The sequence below is a fragment of the Artemia sp. Qi Xiang Cuo genome, chromosome 21, assembly GCF_049724085.1.
Source record: "Artemia sp. Qi Xiang Cuo chromosome 21, ASM4972408v1, whole genome shotgun sequence".
Lineage (NCBI taxonomy): Eukaryota > Metazoa > Arthropoda > Branchiopoda > Anostraca > Artemiidae > Artemia > Artemia sp. Qi Xiang Cuo.
In genome coordinates, this window is record NC_142814.1 from 24,757,458 (window position 1) to 24,779,388 (window position 21,931).

Below are 21,931 nucleotides of genomic sequence, written 5' to 3' on the forward strand. Positions count from 1 at the left end.
CTCTTGTTGATAGAAAACCATGCTCTGACCAACATGGGCCCAGGATCGTCTAGGTACACTATTCAGGATTCAAGGGTACACTATTCAGGATTACACTATTAAACCGGAGGTCCTGGGGACTTCTTGCTGTCCTGCTCTAAGCCGGCTTAAGAGCTTCGTGTAGACTTGAGAAGATGTGTTAGTCCCCGTCCTTCACTGGTTCTGGACCATCGCTTTTTCTGAGGCCATAATAATTTCAATTGTTTATAAAATATGAAAATTGCAACTTGGAGTGTTAAGACGTTAAAAAAGGACTATCCTATCGATGGTCGACTGACGAATTCAGACTGACGAATTCAGACGCTTTGAACAAAACTTATTTGGAGTTGCAGAAGCTCAAACTCAAAGGATAGGAAACATGAAATTAGGTGATTTAGAATTTATTAACATTGTAATCACATGATTGTAAGACAGCTAATCGCATTGATTATGTTAGTGTAAAACGGAAGACTGATAGGATCAATACAAGAGACTAGGGTGTACGGGAATGCCGTTATTAACATCAATAGTAAATATCGCCGTCTAGTAGTGCTTAGGGTTAATTTAAAGCTGAAATTTAGGAGGGGTAGCTACATGCCGGGAAGTTATGACATTGGCATACTCCAGAGTTTTTAACTTGAAGAAAACTTTCCAGGAACAGTTGAATACTAAACTCGAGAGTTTAAAATTTGACAATCTAGAAGATGGATGGAGTAATTTTAGGAAAATAGTTTGTGAACTCGCTGATGGTGTCTTAAGTAAGAAAGTTAGGAACGCAGCTAGGAATGTTAGTGAAAATGCTTTATGTTCAATAGAGAGGAGAAGGGGCTTATCAAGAGTTATTTAAGTGCATGGGCGCCCATAAGCTGAATTCCAGGGGGGGGGGGCAAACTTCGTCTAATTGGCACGTTACCCCCCCCCCATATGGGCGCCCATGTTTGAGTGGTAGATCATGTGAAAATAAGAGAAATGTGAAGAAAGTGGAGAATGTATTAAAATGTGAATTAAGGAGGTGTGAAGCGAAAGACATGGATAAAATTGCCGAAGATCTGGAAGATGCAGCCAGACGGCATAATAGTAAAGTATTGTACTGGCATACTAATTAATTGACCGGGAATAGTCAATCTATACTTGTCCCAGTTAAAGATGGGAACGGGGCCACAATTAGTGACACAACTGTCTTCGAAAAATGGAAAAGGTGTTGCTAGATGTTTTCCACAGTTTATAGAATTAGCAGTATGATCATTCTCTATCTCACCCATTATAAAAACCCGGACCGGGGTGCGAGTGCTCCGGAGAACGTTTTTGCAGATATAAACATAGGCGAAGTCAGATTAGCGGGAATGCAGGTTAGTCTGTTTCCGATTTTTTCAATCAAAGTGCATTGAAAGAATCGGAAACAGACTAACCCACATTCCCGCTAATGTAGAAATAAGTTGGAGGAGCTTTTTGTTCGCACCGAGAACGAAGACCAGAAATGATCTGCGATAAGCTTACTGGCATATTCTGTCTACTGTGATGTTTTCCAACCAAAACGCCTACGGATTGATTTCGGTACCCGACTGACTGACCGTATCTCAAATAGCAAGCTGTACGAAAAATATATTCAATCCCGCTTTCTAGGGTTATAATGAGAGAAAGGATGAGATGGCTAGGACACATCCTGAGATGAATCCAAAGATTGTCCTTGTCAGTCAGCCATCAAGGGCCAAACAAAAAGCGAATCGTCCCCAAATAAGGTGGGAGGATTTCGTTAGGAAAGATCTAAGTGAAATTGAACTTTTTGAAAGGGTGTACAGAGGAAGGCTATGAATAGACAGGGATGGAGAAGGAGCATGCGTAATTGTTTTGGCCTCTGGTAGCTTGGTGCTGCAGTGAGTTGTTAGTAGTAGTACTAGTAGTAGTATTTTTGATATAAGGGGGCGTGGGAACGGGTAGTTGCCCTCCAATTTTTGCGGTAATTTAAAAAAAAGTCATTAAAACTTTTGATTTTTTTCGAATGAGACTTTTCCCAATCTCCTAGGGCCATCGGTTTGATACGATCACACCTGAAAAAAAGAACAAGGAACAGAACAAATAAAGACGCATCCTTGATCTTTCTTCTGGCAAAAAAAAAATTCTACATTTTTGTGGAAAGGAGCTTGAAACTTCTATAGCAATATTTTCTGTTATGCAGAATGATTTTCATTAAGGTCACTTTTTGGGGGCGGTTCCCTCCTTTTTCAAAAATCTGGCAAACTTTCTCAGGCTCGTACCTTTTGATGTGCAACATTAAACTTATGAATTTTATATATTTAAAATCAACATAAAGAGCCAATCCTTTCGATGTATCCGTTGTTCTAAAAATTCTAACCCTGTCAAAAAATCAAATTGACAGAATTTGATTTTAATTTATATTATAAACATGACTTTTGAAACACTTAAGAATGATACACTAAGAAACATTTCACTCTAGAAGAGAAGCAACCAGAAAATCTCGACTATTGTCCAGCTATGGTAACACAAACCTACAAGTTTAATTTCACAAACATTCAAGTGTATTCTGCAAAATACTAACGAAGATTTTGAAATAGCTATTGTTATTCATGCGCCTCTTTTTTATGTAGCGTCATTTTGTCATATCTAGAATTATTTAAGTTAGTATTCATTATTTCTAACATCTGAAAAGAATATTTGTGTAAATAAGAGGCACGTCAATATCAGGAATATTAATTCATCGTTTGCTGTAGAATTTGGTGACGCATCACAAATAAAAGATTTATGATTGCCTTTTAAATCCCCAACCGCATCGATCGGGAGTTGATGAGTTTCCACTCCGGCGAACTGGGGAAAAGGTTTAGGGAAGCAAGAGAAATCAGTAGTTGACTAGAAGTTTTGTGAGGTCCCGCACAGAAAGGAATCTGGATGTTTATTAGAGTTTTACATGTTTAAAGTTACTGTCCAACACACAGAAGACTTTTAATTTGAAGGTTTTGCTTTTTAATGCATGCTCGTATTGGCTGTAATTAAAAGAAGAATAACGTGAAAACGAGAAACGGTGCAATGAATTGTAGTAAACATATTTACTAGTATCAATTATATTTTATTTTAGTTTACTGGTACCCAGCAATGTTGAGGAGGGGGCTAGTCATTTTCGAACTTACAAGGATTTCTGTTAACCTTACAAATAGCTGATTTTTTTTTTTTAAATTGGCCTATTGCAGGTCCCCTTTTTTTTAAAATTTTAGATCCTTCGACACGATATAGGAAAATAAAAATATAAAAGAAAATTTGATTACTATTCTTTCTTAACACAAAATGGCACATTGAGATATAAGAAAATGTAGGATCTATAATATTTTAAACATCGCCGTCTGTTAAGAGGGTAGGATCTAAAAACCCCAAAGCGTTTATCGACTTAACTTTTTTAATACCACAAACTAAGTTTTCCTCTTTGAAAACATTGCGTTTCAGATGACAGGCTGGGGCCAAACGGCCTAAGGACCTTTTCAACCAATTATAAATTTTATATTGTCTTACAAACCCTCGAAAGTAGCTTTTTATTTATTGTTATATAACCTAGAACCCCCAGCAGAGGGAAGGGGAAGTAAATGTTTGCGCGTCTACTTCAGGCACTAACGTACAGGGAGGCGTTCAGTTGCAACCCTCCACCAATATCTCAAGTTTTTTTCTACCCATAATTTTCCACGTTTTTCATAAAGGTTGCCTGTTGTTCTTACCTCCCCTTCCCTCAAAACAAAAAAAGGAGACGTTTGTGTGTACATGTCTGTACATGTTTGTGTGTTTGTGTTTCTGGGCTCTAAAAGGCCATTGATATTTAAGAGTCAGTTACATAAACTAGGTAATTTTTTTTTAGCAGTTTTATGCTTGGTAGAAGGATCTTGTCAATTTTTGCTTAGCTTTTTTAGGTTTTGGTTGTCAACTGCGAGACCCAACCAAAATAATTTTTGAAGCTATTGTTGAGTTTATGTGACCTCGGGCAATTTGAGTTTTTACACAAAGATTTATATTTCCCTTAAAATTTAATAGCCTATGAAGTGGTCTAGTTAAATTTTTTTTATATTTATCCTCATTTTTAGAATCGGTAAAAAAAACATCTGTATCGTGGTTCCAGGCATTTTTCCGGGTTCGTATACAGTTGTAATCATATGTCGCGCCCCTTCTCAGCATTGTATTTGCTAACGTATATTATTTATTTAAAGTAAAATAATCGGCAACTGTAAAGAAATGATTTCTGAAATCCGCCCTAGCATTATTATATCGTATCACAGAGATACATACCGATACATACCGACATGGATACCGAGTAGCCTATCTACTGAGATGGGATTTTGTGTAGCATTTGATTTAAGGGGAAACAACACAATTTCTTCGAATTGGCCTACTATCGTTGTTACTTTTTGTAAACGGTTTGTTTTTTGATCTGATGTAAGCATCTGTATAAAATAAATGTAAATTAGTTTTTTTTTTTTTTTTTTTTTTTTTTTTTTTTTTTTTTTTTACAGCTCATAGAACACGCTACGGTGAACATATTTGTTCATTGAAATTGCAACTGTAAAATAACAAAATGAAAAATTTGGCTCCACCCAGGATTTGAACCTGGGCGGAACTAAATTTTTCCTCTTAAATTCCTTACTCCGTCGCGCTAGCTTTTAGTGCATCGAACATTAATTTGGTTCTTGTAGATATAAAAAAAACAAGTTTTTTTAACTGAAAGTAAGGAACGACGTTACAACTTAAAGCGAACAGAAATTATTCCGTATATGAAAGGGGCTGTCCCCTCCTCAACGCCTCGCTCTTTATGCTAAATTTTTTCATTGTTAAAAAAAATTAGAGTTGTGAGAAAGTCAAACTTTAGCGTAAAGAGCGAGGCGTTGAGGAGGGGACAGCCCCTTTCATGTACGGAATAGTTTCTGTTCGTTTTAAATTTTAACTTCGTTCCTTACTTTCATTTGAAAAAACTTGTTTTTTTTTATTTAATTTTTGAACGTTTTTGAATTAATGCAGGTTTTGATTTTGACTTACCGTATGTGAATAATTAAAAGGAAATTGCACATTAATTTTACTTTTATTTGTTTAAATGGTGTTCTTAAAATCTGTTTAATTTGATTTACGAACGCTTTTATTAGTAATAAATATACGTAACTTACGAATTAACTTACGTAACGAACCTCTATATTCTTATATTTTAAATACGTATATTAGAGGGTTTGCCCCCTAGTCAATACCTTGCTCTTTAAGCTAAAGTTCGAATTTTGTTCCAATTCTTTAAGACCCCTTAATCACAAATGCCGTTAATTAGAATAAATAGCTCTTATGAAATTACTAAATAATCTTTGGCTTAAAGAGCGAGGTATTGACTAGGGGATGAACCCAATCATATACGTAGTGTTTTCTGTCGTTTTAAGTTTTGATGTTGCTCCTTACTTTCAGTAAAAAAACTTGTTTCTTTTATATATAACTTCTGATCTTTTTTTAAATAATGCTGGGAAATCTGGTGCCCCCTTCATAGCAATGTCCCTTCTCCCATGAAAACTTCCTTCATGGTAAGATCCTCCCACACAACCCCCGACCCACTCCCCCCACGACCAGAAAAAATCCCCTCGGAAAACGTCTGTATACTTCCCAATAACCAATACTATATGTTAACATTGGGTAAAGTTCATAACTTTCAGCCCTCCCCCCGAGGACTTTTGGGGATTAAGTCATCCTAAAAGACAATGCTATCATATTTTCGACCATGCTGAACAAAATGGCTATCTCAAAATTTTGATCGGGTGACTTTGGGAAAAAAATGAGCGTGGGAGGGGGCCTAGTTGCCCTACATTTTTTGGTGACTTTAAAAGGGCTTTAGAACATTTAATTTCTGTTTGGTTGAGCCCTCTCGCTAAATTCTAGGGCTTCTGGGTTGATACGATCATCCTTGGGAAAAAAAAACAAAAAACAAACAAACAAATAAACACGCATCCGTGATCTTTCTTCTGGCAAAAAATACAAAATTCCACATTTTTGTATATAGAAGCTTGAAACCTCCGCATTAGGGTTCTCTGATAAGCTGAATATGATAGTGTGATTTTCATTAGGGTTCTATAACTTTTAGAGGGTCTTTTCCCCTTTTTTCGAAAATCAGCCAAATTTTCTTAGGTGCCTAAGTTTTGATAGGTAAAATTAAACTTGATGGAACTTATATATTTGAAATCAGCATTAAAATATGATACTTTTGATGTATCTATTGGTATCGAAATTCCGTTTTCTACAGTTTCGGTTACCATCGAGCCGGGTCGCTCCTTACTTACAGTTCGTTACCACGATCTGTTTGAATATTTAATCTGACTATGACCCAATTTTTTCATCTTCAATATTTGAGTCCGATGCTCTAACCTTCATTGCTAGGCCCTCACAAATTTATATGTGCCACTTTTGAGATCATGTTTAATCAATGGTTTCAAGCGCAAGAAGGCTGCACTAATTTCCTGAATAGACTGTCAACTTTCCCACTATGCAGTATTCGGGGGGACGAATTGGGACATTTCCTTTTTAGGAATAATGGACTTGTAAATTTAAGGAGAGGCTTTTAAATAATGGCAATGACGAGTTGCGGTAACAGCCAAAACTTACATCTCTGACGGAAACATCTTAATTAAATAAAAGTAGCACCATTATATTCCTTATTTTATGCTATTTCCATCTATTATGGTCGCTTTTCTGGCCTTGCAGACATTTCCCGGAAAAACTTTTTTTCGGCGCACATGTTTCCCAGAAAATTACTGTATCCATGGAAACGTCTATCTTTAATTGAATTTAGTCATGAAGAGTTTTTTTATCCTGCATTTTACAGAAGCACTCAAAAAGAGGTTGTAAAATTTAGTTATCATGGAAATACTTGAAAGCTTCTTAATTTTTGATAATTAAATTCCGAGCTTCAGAATACGGGTCAGATAAGCTAGTATTAAAAATAAGTCAAGCTATTGTTTTGTAGCATAGCTTCAGCCTTTTTCTTAAACTTCAATGGGGCGGTGAATTCAGTTTAACTAGTAAATATCAGTATTTAGAGCCGCTATATCGACGGAACAGCCCTAAAGGTAAAAACTTACCAATTGAAAGTTCAGGAACCTCAATTATATGTTTTTAAAAGCTTTTGTTTTATTTTAAGGCTCAGAAAAGGTCTTAACAATTGTCAGTAGACTCTTTCCTACTAATCCACACGGCTCTAACTAGGTATCGATAAGCGATCGTTCAGAGGTCAGTATGACCAAGTCCACAAAAAAAGTGGGAAAACTTCTGAACCTCTGAGTTTCATCTCGAAGAATGTTCTTAGGGGTATTTTAGAATGGGACCAATTCAAGATGGATTCCAAAGAAATTGCTTAGTTTTAGACATTGTCATTTTGACTGTATGGAGTCAAGATTTAATGCTTTGTCCACTAAAACGACCAAAGAAAATCTTGTTTGGATTACTTTTTAAAAACCCGGACAATATAAAATGAAATATATCCTACCAGACAGAACAAGAGACAACAGAAAAATATTCTTTGAGGTTTAAGGTTTCTAGACCAAAGACACGATGGATATTATACGAAACTCAACTTCACTATAATATTTATACTCAATCAAGGGTCCCTATAAAAAAGGGAAGGGGTTGTCAATCTCCCCTCACCCCCTTCCCCAGAAGTAGAAAATATGGAAAAAGTGAAAAACCTTGTAACATCAAAAAATATGTCACTTTCTGACAAAAAGAAAAAAAAATTTCGGTACTGTTGCGCTTAATTGTACACACAAAAGAAGACAAGTTTGGTCAATGCTAATAAAAAAAATAAAATGGGATGAATATATAATAGTTTAGAAACAAATTTGGGCTATATATTTGCACATTAGGTGTGTGGGGGGTAAAGCATAGCATATATTAAATACGTAACCCAACCTAGGTATCTTCCCCTCCTAAACTCCAAAAACAACAGTTTAAATATTGTAAATTCAATAAGAAACCACGCTATTCGATGAATTTAGATAGCAATTACCCGCTTCACGGGTCTCCATCACTGCATTCCTTCGACAGTCTATAGCGCTGTGCAGGCTACCATTAAGCGCAACTGTACCTATATTTCAGACTTTACCCCCCTCTCATGAAACATTGTGTTGGCTTGCCTTCTACTCTAGAAAATTTGTATGGGTGCCTTTGTGGTCAGGTTTTTTGGCCTGGCCAAACATATACCGCTTGTTTTCGAAAATGACACAATTAAAACGAGGACATATTCAGGTGAAAAGAAAAATCAGTTTGAACAATGTACAAGCAGGGATAATGCTTGATTGACGTGCCTTTTATGAAACTTTTGAGACTTCTATTTAGTAATAACGGTTCAAAAGTTCAATAGATTGAACCAAACATTAATTAGCTCCTATAGTTAGCAGGGTCTTTACTCTCTTTTATTTATTCTTGGACGATAATTTATTCAGGATTTATTTTCAGTTATGATGATTCAAGCTCAATAGCAAGCAGCATATCAGACTGCTTGAATGAATTATCACATAGAGAAAGTGAAACAAAGGTAAGAACAGTGGTTTCAGCTTTAATAGTTAGGCCAAGTCTGACAAAAGTTGCAAAGAAACGTAAGAATCCATATTATAGCCACGCAAAAACTGAAACGTGAAAAAATTGAGCTTGAAAATGGAAAACAATATGGCTTCCCAAAACAAGAGAAGAAATTATGTTGAGCTTTTCTTTATGGTAAAATTGTTTGATTTATTTGTGAAAATTGCTCGTTTAAAAAGTCTTAGTTACTCGGAAGGCTGAACTCGTCATCGCACTCCTTTGGCTGCTCTCCCTTACACGTTTGCTATTGACAAATATTAAACCGCTTTGTTAATTTTGAGGGATGGTGATGTATTTGGTTTCTGATTTGATTTCTGATCGCACATTTTTTCGTAGTTTTTGTACAATTTATGTGTTTTGTTGTTGTTTTGACGAATGCAGCCCCCTCACCAGAAAGAAATTCTAGTGAGGGGGAAAGAAGCCCCCTCACTAGAACAGAGCATTATATTTAATCTTGTATGTAGACTATTATTTAAATTTTTTTTATAAAAATGTTGTTTTGGTAGTATTTCTTCTGTGTAAAATTTTTATCTAAATGATCAAACGGACTAATTTATGTGATAGAACGAAGTTGGGGAAATACAAAGTTGTTTTTTTTTTCATAGGCGACTGGAGTTCTACACATAAATATCTGTTGATGAATTAACACATGTGAAAGCCTATAGTTTTAAATTATTTGAAATGAAGTATTATGAACATTTCTCAAAAAATTATTATTATCTTCTTATAAACTCGACAAAGTTACAAATTTTCCGATAAATGTTCTTCAGATAATTGACAAAAATAAATCCTAGTTCTAACTACTGGAAAATCAAACCTAATGTTTTTATAAAATATTTTACTGTCTTTATTTTTCGATCCATCGCAGAGAAATAACTAGCCTGGACTGGAAGAAATGAAGGCTCCCTCTGACAGGTCAGCTTCCGAAAAAGTTAGATCAAACTTCAAACAAGCAGACAAGTAAATATTAAATTGCTAACTTACATTTGTATAGCTTCTCCGAATCGGTCAAGAGCCATTTACTTTCTTATCAAAAGCTAATAAGACTGTAAATACGCATTGATATAGTACTTGACGATGCGTAAGATAACTCCTGAAAGTTCTACTTTTGTCGAACAGCTAAAAATATATAAAAAAAATATATTAAACAAAACATTTAAAATGCCATAGAACGAATATAATTGATATAAAAATAATATAGGATAAATGTCATTGGCATGAAAACACCGCGTTGGTAACACAAATCTTAGCGCAAAAATGACATCAAATGCATGAATATTAAAACCAAAGTGTAAAATTAAAAGTGATGGCATAACACTATATGTAATATAAAATTATAAAAATGATGAGGTGTAATGTTGTTTTGGCGATATGCATTGATGTCATAATTAAACAATATGTGAGATGTATTAACTTCACAAATTTCCTTTCTAGATAACAACTCAGAATATGCTTACTTCAGGAATGGACCATAACCCAATTCATGCGGGTTTAGCCACACCTATTTTAGGAAGAAAAGAGCGCAGTGACAGCGGAAGGTAAGAATTAAACCTTATTTTTCTTCTGATAAAATTAATCAAGTCTATTTGATCAATAGTTGATAGTTTACTATAATTAAGACCAAGAATGTATTCAAAGATACAGTTTTTAGTAAATGTGATTTTTCTTTTTTTCCTATGCATTTGTAAATGAGGTTTGAATTTATGGGGATAATTATCATAATGTATCTGACAAAAATTTATAAATCGTTATCGTAAAGAAGATTGAAGGGAAATGAGAAATTCCTGGGAGGGTGTAAAGAGGGAAGCTTTGAATAGATCAGGATGCAGGAGGAGCGTGCGTAGCTGTGTTAGCCTCAGGCGGCTTGGTGCTATGGTGAGATGTTAGTAGCAGTAGTAGAGTATTTTCCCCGTCCTCCGGAGCAAATATTTTGCTTCTTGTTTTTGTTATAAATGAGCAAATCGTTCTTTAAAAGTTATGTTGTATATTTAACTATTTTAAGCCTATATTTAATTTATGTGAAGTGAGCAATAAATTTTTTCTTGTGTTTCTTATGTGTTTTCTTGACTATGAGTTTGCGCGTAAAATTTTATCCTAATTTAAATATAATTAAACTAATTTAATTTTCTTATAATTTAGGGATTTCGGAGATTGATCCTGAAGTCTGCAAATATCGCAAGTGTAATGCGTATTGCTTAATATTTATTATCAACTGTGTAAAAGAAAAATATTTTTAACATACTTGTGCCGTGAAGAAGCTTTGAATTCAAAATAGATTATTCATTACATGAGCTTAACTTTACTCGGCAGAAACTAAGAAAAAAAGAAAATATAAGCAGCAGTTACAAAAAAGGTAGAGGAAAGGAGTGAGAATCTTAGGGGGGGGGTGTAGGTAAAAAATAGTGAAGGCCGGGAGATAGAAACGAAGATTTATTCTGTTGGCTACCACAACACAATATTCAAGATAAAAACCAGTAGTCAAATGTATAATTCAATATACAAAAGTTTTCAATGGTAAAAAACTATCTAACACTGGTTAAACTTCTAAAAGAAAGAAAACATTACCTAAATATAAATACATTTATGATAACTAATTTAGTATTATTGTTTTTAGGTTTTAAACTAATTTTTACCAATTTTTTCTTTCTTCTTTTGTTTGGTTTCATTCCATCCAGATTTATGAAAAATCAACAGCCAAATAAATCTTTCAAAAGCATAAACTGATAACGTTTGAAGCAATCTATCGAGTTTTCAGTAAAGCAGAAACAACATTCGAGCTTGCAGGAAAATGTTTTTTATCAGTATAAATATATTTCTGCCATTCAATTTGGTTCAATATTTTAGCAAGATACATTCTTCGTCGATGTTTGATTGCTTCTCAATCGCTAAATAATGCTTTTAGATATATCAGTTGGTAATATTTGGAGCAATTACGATAGGTTTTAGTAAAGCGTAAATCCCAGTCGAACCTTTAGAGGGCTTAAGAGCGGACGGTAGCCTTACTATTATTAGGAGCAAAAAGTTTGAAACTATAGTATTCGTTGTAATGCTATTTATTTCAGGTTTGTTCATTAAGATAAAATGAAAATATTTAAAAAGGATTAAACTTTTAATAAGACTTTGAATGTTAACAGAAAAACAAAAAAAAAAATCTTTTATTATTTACACTTTAATTATTATTTGTATATTTATTTTCCTTTGAGTGTTCACTGTCTTATCAAAATTTTTACCAGTTTTCAGTATTATTACTTTATTTGATCATAGCCTAAATGGGAAGGCAAAGTGAAATAAAAAATGTTTTAGGTTTATCCCTTCAATCGTTGTGGTTTCTGTTCAATTTATTAAGTTCTCCTACGAGTTAATTTATGTTCATCTTAAGGTCTAACATCACTAGGTCTCTTTAATTAAGTCTCTTAAGATCTGTTTAATTTTCGTTATTTTGTTTTAATTTAGTTTCTTATTTTAACTGACATAGTTTTATCATGGTGCTTGGGTACAGTAGCAGTAATTTTAGTACCAACACGATCCTAAAATTTACCATCATATCCACTTACACTTCTTTTCCATGACTACCATTTATCTCCCCATAAAATTCATTCTGTGTAACACAGAAAGAGTTGATTTAAAAGAAACATTGCATTTAATTTGCTTTTAGTTTTATGCTTCCTGCAAAGTTAGGATTTATTTTTTTGAGGGGGGGGGGGGTCGGATCTCTTGTATGAAGATAAAATATATAAAATCTCTGTATTAGTATTAGTATAAACATGAGTAGTAGTAGCAGTGCAGATTTTCGTTTAATTAGTGGTAGTAGTAATCGTTGTCAGGGTAAAAGTAGTCAAGGTAAGAGTAGTCATTGTAGGAGTATTAGTGGTAGCACTGGTAATAATAGCAGCGGCAATAGTAATAGGAATAGTGGTGGTAGAATAGTAATAGCAGTATCAATAGTTCGCCATGGTTGGACTATTAATAATGGTAGTAGCAGTAGGGGTTGAACTATTTGTGTTAGCAGACACAGTAGTAAGAGTCGTGGTAAGAGTACAGCCCAATCGTATTAAGAGGGGTGGTGTAGGAGTAGAAGCAGTATTTGTAGTATTAGTAATGGCAGTAATGCAGTTAGATGTATAGTAGTCGGTGTAGAAGCAGTAGTGGTTGTTGTTGTAGTAGTTGTGACAAGAGTCCTAGCATTTCTAGGAATGGTCCTTACAAGAGTATTCTTGGTGGTGAACGGGGGGTGGGTGGGAGCAGTCGTGGTTGTAGTGGTAGTAGTAATGGCTATAGTTGGGAAGACAGGAGGGGTGTGGCAGGAACATCAGTAGTGGCTGTTTGCAGTAGTGGCAATTCTATAGCAGTTGTGATACTTAAAATGTATGAAAATGTAAAAACGGCTAAAGCTAACCATTATAAAAACGGCGAAATATTTGGACATTCAATAGTATTCAAAATTTCACCGTCTTAATTAAAGTTTCTGCCTATTTATTTTTATATTTTCATTTCATTTTAAGTGCGATTTGAGAGGCAGTGGTGTCTAAGAAATTATGTAAGCAGTCGTATTTGGAATAGTAACGGTAGTAGCAGTTGTAATTATCGTACGAGTAACTGTTTAAGAGTAGCAGTAGCAGTGTTAATCATTGTAAGAGTAGTTTTGTTATAAATAGTCCTAGGGGGGAGTATCCGCAATATCGGCAGTAGGGGCAATGGTAGTAGCAGTCTTGATTAAAGTTGCAGCAGTTGTAGTAGGTGACGATAGTAGGGTTAATAGGGTTAATAGTTGTCGTGGTAAGAGTGGTCATGGTAGGATTAGTCATTGAAAGAGTAATACTGGTAGTGCTCTAGGACCCCAGATCTCCACTTTGGGCCGCCCAATTATGTAGAATAAAAACCCTTGCATAATTCTGATTTCATTAATAAGTGACATGTCACCTTTTGACTAAAATATATCCATGAGGAGTCTGTTTTTGAATAACTATTTGCAGAATTTGACACATCTCCTTTAGCTTCTTCTCGAAAGGAAATACAATCTGCATCATACACTTTATACGATACACAATACGATGTGCATCAAAAATCACCTTTAAAGGGCGGGTAGCCTACATGGCAAATGACCTCAAGTTGGACCGTACAAAAGATGGTTTGACAAATTAGATGGTCAGCCCCCCCCCCAATTACTCAGCCTAGAGCTATACGAAGCCGAACACCATCGCCATATTTATCACCTATCGAGAAGAAAAGAAGCTCCAATGTACCCACTGTGGTCGGATGAGATTTAAGTCAAATCAGACATAGGCTTAACACGTTAATTCTGTCTTCTATTTTTTACATCGTTTCTTTTCTAGAACTAACAAAAGAGCATTGGACCCCACGAGGGCTGCTTCAGTGGATCGTTGTTTGCAGATTGACGCACGCCGAGCTCCGGATTATCAAAGATTAAAAGCTGAGCAAGTACGCGAAAGATCGGATTCTCGAGAGCGGCGAAGACAAAGGGCAGATGATGGACAATCTGGTGACGATAAAGTAAAAAGAGAGAGAAAATTTGTTGGACGAAAAGGTACATTCATTTTTCTTGATAATAATTTGATATTATTTTTGAAAGTGGCCAATGGGGTATTTTGACTCATGTTATCCGGTAAATGTACAAGGACATTCTCCTTACGTAAGCCGTTTTCCTCCATCGGAGAGTAACCAGCCCCCCCCCACGCCCATAATTTCCCCAAACACTTCGAATTACTCCAGTGACCGTCGAACACGGTCGCTGTATATGTGATCGAAATATCTGGACTTTTGTAGCTGTTTTTTCACTGTCTAAATAAATGGATTTATCCCCATTAGGAAGTTTATTTGTTCGTCATAGAACGGCAGAGTGGTCTAAAAAGCAATACCTAATTCAAGGTGTTATGTCGAAAAAACGTCGAATCAAAATTTTAGATTTTGATTCGTCGTATCTTCTTCAAAATTTGAAGAGATACAACTAAACTGACGTCAGAGAAACCGAAGAAAAACTGAGAAAACAACTATCAAATGCATTTACTTCAACGATAACTCGCTTTTCAATAAACTATCAGGAACAAAGGAATTAATCAGGACGCAAAACCCGGATTTCGTTGCTACGATCGAAGTGAAGCCGTAAAATTGCAGATTACCTACCGACACTGGCCGAATTTAAACTTGATGGCTACACTACCACTGTCTTAAACCTGGAAGGTGAAAGCGGCAGAGGAGTAATATGCTATTGTTCCAAAACAAACTGTCAGCTCAGCGCGTTTCCGTCGGAAACTCTAACCCTCACGAACGCCTTTGGATCAAGCTAACTATCCCTAGCGGCAACACCATTGTTGTAGGGGTAACCTACCGAAGTCCCAACAGCTCTTTGGAAAATGACCAGGCGATATGCTCCACAATCTCCTCTGTAGCAAGTGAGCAAGATTTGAACCCTGCAATTGTCGGTGACTTCAACTTGCCTGAGATTGACTGGCAACAACGCTAAACTGACACTTTGACGCATGGGCCTACACGGCTTTACATGCAAGCGTTCAACGAAAACTTTCTTGAACAGCTGATAGATGAGCCCATGAGGGTGCTTGGCACCGACACCCCAAGCCTCTTAGATCTTCTCCTCGTGAGTGATATTAGTATGGTAGAGAATATCGAAGTGCTAGCACCAGTTGGAAAATCTGATCTTGCCGTTATACTGTCTGACATCAAAGCCAAACCACAAGCGAAATCGCCTGCTCAGCCAAAGCGCAACTATTACAAGGGAAATTATCAAGCGATGAGACAAGACCTCCAAAATATTGACTGGGAAGAAATGTTCAAGGACTAAAACTCACCTGACAAACTCTATGAAATTTTCCTGTTTGTCATAAAAGAAGCTGAAGGGCGACACATTCCGCTGATCAGACGTCACTCGCGGGTAGCTTTGTCGAGCGAAACAATTAACCTCATAAAAAAACAAGAAGCTTGGGAGACAATGAAATCAAAACTAAAAAATAAGCTTCCTGCTGACTCGGAAAGGGCTAGCTATCGAAAGGCTTTGAACAGAGTTCGAAAAATAACCCGCTTTAAAGCAAATGAAAGGGAATGGAAACTGGCCAATAGCCTGAAGAAAATTCCATAATGCTTCTGGAGATACGTCAACTCAAAGCGTAGGAACGGAGGTGGGATTCCACCTTTGTTTGACAAGCAGCTGGATACCCTCATAGAAGACCCGAAGGGCAAAGCAGACCTTCTTAGCAAGCAATTTGCAAGAGTCTTTACTCAAGAACCAGACCTTAAAGAACCCATTCCCTCGACCAGGAGCACAGAAACTGAAGGCTATAAACACGACAAAATCCCTAGGGCTGGATAAACTGCATCCAAGGGTTCTAAGAGAGACAGCTGACTTAACCGCTCGTCCGTTAACAATCATATTCCAGAAATTGTTGGATAAAGGCAAACTACCAAGGGTCTGGAAGAGCGCATTCGTGTCAGCTATCTTCAAATCTGGCAAAAGGGAGATCCCGTTAAATTGCCGTCCGATCAGTCTCACTAGTGTTCCCTGCAAGATTCTTGAGTCTATAATATCAGACCATATTCTCGTCTATCTAAAAATCAAACGAATTCTTACTGATAAACAGTTTGGAAATTCAGATGCTTTACTCAGTGAACGACTGGAAGACCTCTTTTGATAAGGGACATGAAATCGATGTTACCTACCTGGATCTCCATAAAGCTTTCGACAAAGTGCCCCATAAGCGTCTACTTCTCAAGCTTGCGAAATATGGCCTGGATGGGGGGGGGGGGCAAATACTTGCCTGGATAACGAACTTATCCAGCTTAGCTCTAACGGGGCGCGATGAAGACATTGTTTTAGAAGGTCAGACAAGCCAAATAGAATTTGACGTTATCAGTGGGGTCGCACAGGGATCTATCCTAGGTCCACTTCTGTTCAACGTTTATATAAACGACCTAGTTGATGATATTGACTCAACAATTCTGCTGTACGTGGATGACACCAAGCTATATCGTATCATCATGTCACCTGAAGACTGCAAAACTCCAAGAAGATCTCGACCGTTTTAGCGCCTGGATGAAGACTTGGCTGATGGAAATTAATATTCCGAAAAGCCACCACTTGACCCTCGAGCTCAAAGCACGGTCGAAAGAGATTTGGGTATCATGGTTGACCACAAGTTGACCTTTTCGGACCATTACGAATTAGTCATATATCAGGCTACGCAGGTATTAGTGCTGATCAGAAGAACGTTCAAATGTATTGATATAGGAAAGCTCGCGATCTTCATCAAGTCGCTAGTCCGCCCAATTCTCGAATATGGTCATTGCTCAGTTCATCCATCTCTCAGCAAGGATACAGATGCACAGGAAGTAGTTCAAAAGCAGATGACGAAATTACTCCCAAGTCTGAAGGACCTCCCATAATGTCTTTGTCTACTTCACCTACCAGCCTCTCGTGAGGTCTTCTAAAAGGCGATATGATCGAGCTGTACAAGCTATGCCATGGCTGCTATGGCAACGTCCCCGGAGAAGCACTGCTGGTCTTTAACGAAAATCCTCTACGTGGCCATCCCTTAAAGCTTAAAACTGAGAGGTAGGCAAATGGGCCTTTCGAAACCGAGTCGTCGACACCTGGAACTCCCTACCCGAAGAAACCGTTGTGGCACCCTCCATCAGCTCTTTCAAGAACTCATTTGACAAGATATACGAGATTCGTATTAAAGTCATATTAAAGTTCAGTAACTTTAGAAGATTGATCTAAATTTTGTATTGTCTTTTTCCTGTTTTGTAAGAGGCTATGGTCTACGTTTTTGCATTATATTATTATTATTATTATTATTATAAGTTTTGCTAGTTGCCCATGGTTAACATTTAAGGTTTTACGGAAGGGGTGGTCGCATATCTTTTGGAGGGGGTTCATTCGATTGTAAATCGGAATTTCTAGTGCCCTTTTTAAGAGCCAAAAGTGATTGGAGGGCAATTACCCCCCCCCCTCTATTATGTCCTCTTTTCCCCAAATTCTTCCGATTGAAATTTTGGGATAGTGACTTTGTTCAAAATAGTCCAAAGATCATATAACAATGCCTTGGCAACAAGGATTGTAAGTTATGCCCCGGGGCGCTTAAGGTTCTTATGGAAGAGATGGCCGCATAAAATTTTCAGGAGGCTCATTTGATTGGAAACTGAAAGTTCTAGTTCTATTTTTAAAAGCCGAAAGTGATTGAAGGGTAACTAGTCCTCCCCCCCCTCCCCCGAAACACAAGTCCCCAGAGCCGGGGGGCAAGGGTTGTAAGTTATGCCCTGGAGGAATATAAGGTTTTTATTGAAATTGAAAGCTCTAGTACCCTTTTAAAGAGCCAAAAGTTATTAGAGGGCAGCCATCCCCCCCCCCGCCATACCCATTATTTCCCAAAATACATCCAAACAAAATTTTGAGACACACATGTTGTTCAGCATAGTTGAGAGGTTCAGTAATTATATCTTTGGGGGTGTCATAACCCCAACCCCCTAAGCCCTCAGGTCGAACTGCCCTCTGTAAGTTAGGCGGTTCGGCTTTTGTTTACTTATAGTATATGCTATTGAAAAAGATGGGCATGTTTAACAGTTACTTTCCAAAAAAACGAAGGGCATTCAAATGAGCCTTTCAGAGAATGTTAAGGGAGTGTTGAATTAATTCAAAACACGTTATATGCATACGGGTTTTCATCAGGGCATAACTCAGAAAATACTGAGTATATTTATTTGGAACTTTCAGAAAATGATAAGGGAGATGATCAATTGACTAAAAAGGCAACGTTTGCACCATATTACTACTACTAATACTACTGCTACCACTTCTACTACTGCTACCACTACTGCTGTTGCTACCACTACTACTACTACTACTAGCCTACCACTAAAACTACTGCTTCTATAGTGAGTACTACCAAGGCTGAGGACTTTGAAATAAACATCTGAGGAAATTTTGTGAGGAAAGTTGCACTAAATCATAACATACTATGAGCATAAAATGGTCAAAATGGCGTATCAGCAATATTTTTTGGAACAGCTTACCGTAGCAAGATATTTTTCCGGGCATCATAAGGGGGATGTTTAACTTACCAAAAGGCAACATATACATGCTACAACTGCTATTAATACTCTAGTTCTACTGTTACTACTACTACTAATACAACATTACTAATGCTACTACTGCTCCTACTACTACCACTACTGCTATGATACTGGTACAATCAAGGCTACACATATGAAGGTGAAAATTTGACAGAATATTGAGGGGTAATTTGAACTAAATCAAAACACAATATGGGTATTCAGATTGTCAAAAGGTCGTATCTCAAGAATAGATGCGGGTATTAAGTTGGAACTTTCAGAAAATGCTTAAAGATGAAGATCAATTGACAAAAAGGTAATATGTGCAAGCTACTGCTAATACTACTACCACTGTTACTTTTACTACTACTATTACTACTGTTGCTTATAAACTACTCCAACTGCTACTTTAATTGCAACTAATTGTAAGGCTAAGAGTATTAAGCTGAAAAGGGCGTCAAAATGGGTTCAAAAGGGTGCATCAGCAAGGTTTTTGGAAAGACTTACAGTATTAAGATGAAACTTCTAGGGTATCATGGGGGGATGTTCACCTGACTAAAAGGCAACATGTACATGTATACTACTGCTATCAAGACTGTTTTTACTTCTCCCACTACTACCATTAATGCTATGATGCTAGCACTATTAAGGCTATGTGTTTGAAAGTGAAAATTTGAGAGAATATTGAGGGTAAATTTGAACTAAATAGTAGAAGGGGGGTACCAGCCCCATTGCCCACCCCTGCTGCCACCTACAACTTTTTTACATAATTTATGCATGTTTTTATGGTTTTTGTCAGTGAGAATGAAAAAACAGGAATTTTCTCACATTCATGTCTGTTTTCTTGGATGGTTATGTGTGTTGGTCAATTTATTTGATGTTTTTCATGGATGTCAACAGCAGTTCATATCTGTTTTATGGCTTTTGTCAGTGAGAATGGAAAAACAGGAACTTTCTCACTTTAATGGATTATTGAGTCTAATGGGGGCAGGTTGTAAGTGCACGCTCTCAGCGAATGTCAAGGTCAATGTTGTTGTTGTTTTAAGTGCACGCTCTCAGAGAATGTTATGAGTTTCCAGAAATAGAAAACAGTATTTGTTGTTGTTTTGGACATGTATTTGCTCAAGGCGTGTGTCATGGTGTCATAACCCCAAATATGGGCATAGAGTCCCTACGGAGAACACGTGGTTAATGGGGTCAATGACCTAAATTTCCATGGTCGATATTGTTGTTGTTGTTGTTTTGGCCATGTGCATAGAGTCATTAGGGAGAACATGTGGTTAATTAAAGCGATTGGGAATTTGGAACACCTGTGCTGTCAGTCATTAATCAAATTGTTTCCGGGCAAAGTTTAATAATGTCTGACAGGTACTGTCAATCATTAATCAAATTGTTTCCAGGCGAAGTTTAATAATGTCTGACAGGTGATGTCAAGATTGATTGATATGTCACGAAATGGGAATTAATTTGTTGTTTCTAAGGGGAATTATTGATTCACGAAAGGGGAATTAATTTGATGTTTCTAAGGGGAAGGTGGGGAAGAGATATATTGATTGCGTAATCGAAGGGAGTCAAGTCCCGAGAAATTGATTACATAATCGGTAGAACCCTATATGGAGCTCATGACGGGGATCCATTTATGGGCAAAGAATGACGTAATCAACTAGGAAAAATGGATTTCTGTGAACATGATTACATAATCGGTAGAACCCTATCAGAAGGTCGTGACGGGGATCCATTTATGGGCATAGAATGACGTAATCAACTAGGACAAATGGATTTCTGCGAAATTGATTACATAATCGGTAGAACCCTATCAGAAGGTCATGACGGGAATTCATTTATGGGCATAGAATGACGTAGTCGACTAAGACAATTTGATTTCTGAGAAATTGATTACATAATCGGTAGAAACCTATCAGGAGGTCCTAACGAGAATCCATTTATGGACATAGAATGACGTAATCAACTAGGACAAATGGATTTCTGAGAAATTGATTACATAATCGGTAGAACCCTATCAGAAGGTCATGACGGGGATTCATTTATGGGTATAGAATGACGTAATCGACTAAGACAAGCAAGTTACTTTCTTAATGTCCCTCCTAAACCCATTTTGCAACTTGAAGTACTTATCTTTTCACCCACAACTATACTTTACAGCTTTTTGGTTACCTCAACACCAAGAAATACTTTTCAAAGACCATTTCAGAGCAAGTTACTTTATAATGTCCCTACTAAACCCATTTTCCAACTTGAAGTACCCATCTTTTTCACCCACAACTTTACTTTACAGCTTTTGAATGCCCCAACACCTAGTAATACTTTTCAAAAGGCATTTCAGAACCAGTTCCTTTCTTAATTTCCCTTCTAAACCTATTTTCCAACTTGAAGTACCCATCCTTCTCACCCACAACTTTACTTTACAGCTTTTGAATGCCCCAACACCAAGAAATACTTTTCAAAAGGCATTTCAGAACCAGTTCCTCTCTTAATGTCCCTCCTAAACCCATTTTACAAGTTGAAGTACCCATCTTTTTCACCTACAACTGTACTTTACAGCTTTTTGGTTACCTCAACACTAAGAAATACTTTTCAAAGACCATTTCAGAGCAAGTTCCTTTCTTAGTGACCATCCCAAACCCATTTTACAAATTGAAGTACCTATCCTTTTAGCTTAGAGTTTTAGTTTGGTTTAGTTTTATTTAAAAGTTTAGAGTTTTTAGCTTAGAGTCTTAGCTTAGAGTTTTTGTTAGAGTTTTAGTTTAGTTTAGTTTGAGTTAAGAGTTTAGAGTTTTTAGGTTAGAGTCTTAGATTAGAGTTTTATTTAGAGTTCTAGTTTAGTTTATTTTAGCTACAGTTAAGAATTTAGAGTTTTAGCTTAGAGTCATAGCTTAGAATTTTACTTAATGTTATAGTTTGGTTAAGTTTTAGATAAGAGTTTCGAGTTTTAGCTTAGAGTCTTAGCATAGAGTTTTTGTTAGAGTTCTAGTTTAGTTTAGTTTTAGTTAAGAGTTTAGAGTTTTTAGCTTAGAGTCTTAGCTTAGAGTTTTAGTTACAAGTTGAAGTACCCATCCTTTTCACCCACAACTTTACTTTACAGCTTTTTGAATGCCCCAACTCCAAGTAATACTTTTCAAAAGGCATTTCAGAACCAGTTCCTTTTCTTAATGTCCCTTCTAAACCTATTTTCCAACTTGAAGTACCCATCCTTCTCACCCACAACTTTACTTTACAGCTTTTG

At 36.6% G+C, this 21,931-nt stretch overlaps 1 protein-coding gene across 5 annotated transcripts in view; it reads left to right on the forward strand.

Annotated features, from left to right (window-relative positions):
* sick (sickie) overlaps positions 1 to 21,931 on the forward strand; it is a 374,025-nt gene that overhangs the window by 252,215 nt on the left and 99,879 nt on the right. For all 5 annotated transcript variants that reach the window (XM_089107071.1, XM_089107072.1, XM_089107073.1 and 2 more), the window contains 3 exons: positions 8,485 to 8,563; positions 10,042 to 10,145; positions 13,941 to 14,152. In XM_089107071.1, the coding sequence (XP_088963197.1) occupies positions 8,485 to 8,563; positions 10,042 to 10,145; positions 13,941 to 14,152 (395 nt within the window). The remainder of the gene's footprint in view (positions 1 to 8,484; positions 8,564 to 10,041; positions 10,146 to 13,940; positions 14,153 to 21,931) is intronic.